The sequence below is a fragment of the Pongo abelii genome, chromosome 17 (assembly GCF_028885655.2).
Source record: "Pongo abelii isolate AG06213 chromosome 17, NHGRI_mPonAbe1-v2.0_pri, whole genome shotgun sequence".
Lineage (NCBI taxonomy): Eukaryota > Metazoa > Chordata > Mammalia > Primates > Hominidae > Pongo > Pongo abelii.
This window is the reverse complement of record NC_072002.2, coordinates 64,952,978-64,958,977: the sequence shown is the minus strand read 5'-3', so window position 1 is coordinate 64,958,977 and position 6,000 is coordinate 64,952,978. Positions and strand designations below refer to the sequence as shown.

The following is a 6,000-nucleotide window of genomic DNA, read 5'->3' as shown; positions in this document are numbered from 1 at the left end:
GGGCGAAAGTGGCCAATATTTGTACAGAAAGAGCTACGACTCCCTTTCTGACAAGGATTTCTGCGCAGAGAGTTCAGTTTGAAGGAGATCCTTGGTGTATGTATACCCAGGTCGCCTTAATAACGATCTACGAGTAACTGAATTTTAATCATGAAAGCGCTGAATACAGCCAGGTAAAATCGAGGGCAATGTCTGGGGCCTTCCAGCCATAGACGCTTCTCTTTTTTTCCCCCTCCTCAGGTTAGTTCCTCTCCCCTTTTCTTGTCTGCACCGCGTGCGTGTCGGACTCCGCCGGGCCCGGTGCGGGTGGAAGCGGAGCGCTGCAGGGCAGGTGCGGGCACCGGGGCGCACCTGTGTCTGCGCGCGCGCGGCGTCCAGCAGGGGGCGGCCCGCGCCGGTCCCCGAGCTCCTCTCTGAGCGCCCCGCCCCCGGCCCGGAGGCCCAGGTGGCAGCGGGGGCGCGGGAGGGCGCGTCGGGCCGGGCACCGGCAGGGCTCAGAGGCGCGGCGGCGCACTGGCCGTCCGCTCTGACGCGAGTGGGTCCTCCCTCCTGGCTGGCCCTCGCCTCCTCCCCACACCTGGGCGGGGAGCGGTGCGGCGCGGCCTCCTTCCCCGGCGCTCGCAACTCCTGTCGGGCCGTAGCTGCGCCGCCGCGGCAGGAGTAAAGGTCGCGCCGCCGGGAGCGAGCCTGCCGCGGCGCCTCCGGGAAGCCGGCGGGGCAGGTCGAAGAGCGAGAAGATCGAGAAACTCCAGGCCAGCCCGGGAACATGGCGCCAGGCGGGCCAGCCGCGGACTGAGAGCCGCGGGGCAGCCAGGAGCCGGGGCCCGAGCCCCGCCCGTCCCGGGCCATGTCGGTGGGCGAGCTCTACAGCCAGGTGAGCGCGGCCGCGAGGGAGGCGCCGAGGGGCCGGGGTGGCGCGCTTGGGGCCACCTAGCACTCAGGGTCGCCTTCTCCCTCGGCTACTGGAGGCGGGAGGTGACGGGAGACCCCCCCCCCCCGCCCGCGGTGTCCCCCTCGTCACCGTTCTCGGAGTCCCTAACTTCGGTTGGCGGAGAAAGTTTGGCGGTTCCGGCAACGCCCGCCCTGACCGGCCACCCGTCTCCTGGAGGTTCCGCAGCGCCAGGGCAAGTGCAAAGCCAGGGCTGTTGCCCCCTCCCCGCCGCGCCCCTCACTTTCGTTGCCGGGGCTCGGCTCCAGCCGAGTTCCCCGAACGGCAGGGCGACCCTGCTAGCTCTGAGCGCCGTGCGCGGGACGGTCCCCCGCGGTGCGCCCGCCGCTGTCCCCTGTCCCCGCCGTGGACCCCGCCCCAGGGGCTCTGCGGCGCCGGCTCTCGAGGGCGCGCCTCCCGCATACCCACAACAGGGAACCCTGGACTTGGGAGAGGTGGGGGTTCTGGACTTGGTGGAGAGGGAGGAGACAACCTCGCGTGAGGGCGCGGCGGCTGGATGGGGGGGTAAGCAATGGGTAGAGGGGTGCGCCGTTGTCTTCGGAGACCCCAGGGAAGAGCATTGTGAATTTGCTGGGGATGGGTGTTTTGACGCGGCCCCTCTGGTACAAAGAGGGCTTCAGTGACTGCGGGGAGGGGGTTGGAGTAAAGTCGAACCGGGAGCAGGGTGTGAGTTTCAGGATGCCTTCAAGGTCAGAAGGGATGTGCGAGGCTGGGTGCTCCGAATCGGGAACAGGTGCAGCCCGGGCGGAGACGCCCGCGTTCCGCAGCAGTTGCTGTGGTTAAAGTTAGGGACGAGCCACCGCTTCCAGGGGAGCTCGAGGCAGCGCTGCAGCTGCCTGGGACCCCTCGAGTTTCAACCTGGAGTCAGTAGTGAGAGGGGCAAAGGCCTTTTCTTCACATGTGCCCCATGCCCCTTTAAGAAAACAAGTTTTGGATAGTCTAATGCCTGGTTTTCCTGTTCGTCTTCTTGGGTGGCCAAAACACGTTTAACAGTGCCTGTGCACACGCCTCCATGCAGAGTTGTGTGTGCGTGTAGTGTCCACGGGTGTTGCGTGGGTGTGCGATTCCCGGGACACCCGCCCGGGCCAACGGGTCTGGGCTGGGTAGGAGCAGTCACTTCCGCGTCCTTACCTGGAGATCACGCGCGGCTGTCTAGCCCATGTGGGAGCCCTTCGGCTCTGTGGGCTGGCCACCCTTCTAAGTTTGAGGAATTTTCAACTCTCCCATTCCTCCTGGAGGGGAGTACGGCAGGGATGAATTCACGCTCACGAAGGTGGCCGCAGAGGCTGTCACCTGGCTGGGGGTGCGGCCGCAGCAGCCTCAGATACTGCTTCCGAGCCCACCAGGGGCCACCTGTGCAGCGATCAGGGATGGGCGACGGCCTCTGGGGGAGGAGGCGGGAGCCAGGGCGTGAACTCTGTGGCAGTCCTGGCCTTGGAAGGGCACCCCACCCCTCTTAGCTGTGGAGGTATTGGGAGGATCCCTAAAAGCTCAGCTTTCAGTTCTTTCCCTGAAGCCGGTTAGGTTTTCAGGACCTGGGACTGGAGGCTGGAAGCCAGTGAAGCAGGGGAAAAATCTGAACTGGAGTGCTCAAAGAGCTGAAGCTTTGTTACGTTAAAGTGCATGGAGATACAACTTGTACTCCTAAGTAAAAGGAGTGACTCAATTGAATATACCTACAATGTGTCAAAGTCCTTTGTCAGGCAATATTGAATTGCTGTATTATATAAGGGGGAAAGTTTGTGGGGGAAAAATGGAGTTAAAAGATTAAAAATATAAACTTTATTTCTCAACACAGTTTCCATCAAGTTTGGGACACTTTTGTAAGTTATACCAGCCACTTAGTTCGTCCCTAAAGAACTGAGGGTCCTGGGAATTTAACCATGTCGATGCAGTCTCTTTTACGTTATTAACTGGAAAAGATGCAGGTCATTTACTTCAAGATTAGGACACAAAGTCAGAAGGAGCCAAATCAGGACTGTGAGGTGGACGCCTAGTAGTTTTCCGTAGAAACTCTTGCAAAATTGCTCTTCTTTGAGAGGAATGAGAAGGAGCATTGTTGTGGCAGAAAAGGACTTTCTGGTGAAGTTTCCTGGGTGTTTTTCTGCTAAAGCTTTGGCTTCCTCAAGATACTTGTAATAAGCAGATGTCATCATCATTTGGCCTTCTAGAAAGTCAAGCAAAATGGCTTGAGCATTCCCCCAAAATGTTGCTATGATCTCTGCTCTGAACCAGTCTACCTTGGCTGTGACTGGACCTCTTCCACCTCTTGGCAGTCTTTGCTTTGATTGGGCTTTGTCTTCAGGATTGTACTGGGAGAGCCACATTTCATCCCGTTACAATTCAAAGAAATGCTTCAGGGTCTTGATCCCACTTGCTTAGAATTTCCATCGAAAGCTCTGCTGTTGTCTGCAGTTGATCTGAGTGTAGCAGTTTTGGTATCCATCAAGTGGGAACTTTGCTCAACTTTGTTTTTGGTCAGAATCATGTAAGCTGAACCAATTGAGATGTCTGTGGTGTTGGCTGTTGTTTCTACCATTGTCAGCCCTCTTCAATTAGGGCACAAACAAGATACATTTTTTTTTTTCTCTCAAATGCATGTGGATGGTCTGCTGATACAGGCTTCATCTTCAACATCGCTTCGTCCCTTCTTCAAATGAGTTATCCACTTATAAACTGATTTCTTTGGGGGGCGTTGTCCCCATAAACTTTTCACAAAGTAATGATTTCACAATTCTTCTCTCCATGCTTCATCATAAATTTGATGTTCGGTCTTGCTTCAATTTTAGTAGAATTCATGTTGCCCTGAAAGGGGCTTCTTTTCAAACTGGTGACTTACCTTTCTTAGTGCCTCAAACTAGACCCTGTTCCAGATCCTATTCACACTTGTTATAACAAGTATAAAACTATGAATTTGTTTTGGTGCAGAAAACTCTGAAATCCATGTGAATTTTTTTCATGATATGCATTTTCCATGACCTTGAATAGTGCTCATATGAGGCTAATGGACAATCGAATAAACCCTTAATCTTCGGAGCCCTGGTTTTGAAGAACAAGAATTAATATTGGATTGCTTTTAAAGACAACACTTGTAGGAGAAAATACTCAATTTGATTTTTAGTTAGAAATGAATACATTGCATGTTAATTCTTAGGAATGATGAAGTAGTGGGAGTCTGAACTTGGGTTTCAGTGTACTTTTTCTCAGGTTATGGAGATGTAGAAAACTGGTGTCACCAGAGAAAGGTCTTGGATATAAGACACTTAAAAAGTAGCTTCGCTTCATTGGTGTGAGGGGTTGGCATAATTAATCCCAAACAAATATTAGAATTCTCCCGTAAGGGCTGCTGGGCTGCACCTTGCTCTGTTAATGGGTTTCCAGTTCTTAATCATTTGGGGTCTTGATTCTGAAATTAAGGAGATTTGCTGGGACCCAAGACAGTAGCTTCTAGATTTATGTTTTGAGCAGTTGTTATTCTTCCTGGCAATTAACACACTTGTGCTTTACTATGAGAAGCAGTTGTGTAGTTGCCTAACCATGGTCTCCCCACTTGCCAAGCTGGCTTCTCAGTGTGCATGTGAATCATAAGTTACACAGGGAAGTCGTGCCTGCTACTCAGATTCACTTTGTTTCTTAGAGATTATTCATTTTAGTGTATTATCAAAATAGCCAATGTTCCCTTTTATTTTTAACTTGCGAGTGGGCTTTCCTAATGTGATGAACACTGGAGCCACACACACACATCAATGTATTATGTGTGATGGAAATAATTACCCATTATGCTAACAGCATTTATACATTTTTGAGAATGGAAAATTTAAAGCCCTTTGATTATACCTGTTGCTTTTGTGACAGTTAGAAGATATTATTGGAATATGAAACATTTAAATATATATTAGCTTGTATTAAATAGTGTTCAGTAAGAACTTAGTGTATTTCTAGTTATCTAAGAAAAGACTTTCTTTTTCCCTCCATCGAATTAAATGTGTTCTTGCTCTTCTTGATCTGTTCCCTTCAACTGGCAATTTATATGTTACATGATTTTTTTGGTAGGTCGGGGGCCAAAGGGCACTTCTCTATGAACAGAGACACTCCTGTTCTCAGAAGACCCAACACCTCACCTTTGAGAAATTGTTTTCTTTGTAGTGAGGTTTTTCTGGATGGAGAAAGAGCACCAGTCAGTGCCAGACACTTTCAGGGTGATGTCAAAGTGAGTCAGTCTTATTCACTCTCATATCAGCTCCAAAGGTAGAGCTGATGATGGTCTCTGTTGTCACAGTGGCATGCATGTGGTCAGTGTGAGTGCTTGGCTCCCAACCCACTGGAAAAGACAATGTGGGCTTTGCTTTGCATAGATCCAGAAAGAAGCCCACACATGTGCAAGCATGGTGAATACCATTTCACTATGATGATTGCAGATAGTAGTCTGATTTTAAAGCATAAAATGTAACCTCTCCTCCTCAGGCTGAATAATACAACTCTTGTCTATAGAAGAGTTATTTGGGACAAAAAATTTAAATACTGCTATTTCAAATACCTGGATTTTCAATATGCTACTTTGATTCTAGCCAGCAGAGTGAATGAGAAATCATCAAATTGAAACTGGTGCCTTGAAACCAATGCCTTCAAATAACCTTTTTTCCTGCTTGGCTTCTAACTGATAGGTAGTGTCTGAGCAGTGGGTTTTTGAGTGCTGCTGGGAGGTTACTTTACTGGCAGACACACCATGTGTATGGCAGCTTTGCACCCAGGAGCCTTTACTAAGGGCGCCTGATTTGGGACCAATCATTTGAAAAATAGATCTTCTGTGCTTTTGGGCACATGTCCTTTAACTGTCCCTTACCTATACCTCAGGTAATGTAAGTTTCTCCCAAGTGTCAGTCTGAAGGCAGCAAGAGCCACCTGTTTCCTCTGTACCCAGTCGTCCCTGCTGGAGGGGCTGATGATTCCTTCTTTTGCTGGTGGCTCTGAGTGATGTTCTTTTTTCCAAAAAGTGGTGACAATGTTAAAGACATGAGGACTTGAAGAGTGTCAGCAGATGCTGTTAGTGC

At 50.8% G+C, this 6,000-nt stretch overlaps 1 protein-coding gene across 1 annotated transcript in view; it reads left to right on the top strand.

Annotated features, from left to right (window-relative positions):
• Positions 1-468: 468 nt before the first annotated feature.
• Positions 469-6,000, top strand: part of MYO5B (myosin VB) — a 370,702-nt gene continuing 365,170 nt past the window's right edge. The window contains exon 1 of the mRNA XM_024235813.3: positions 469-874. Within this exon, the coding sequence (XP_024091581.2) occupies positions 848-874 (27 nt within the window). The 5' untranslated portion in view covers positions 469-847. The remainder of the gene's footprint in view (positions 875-6,000) is intronic.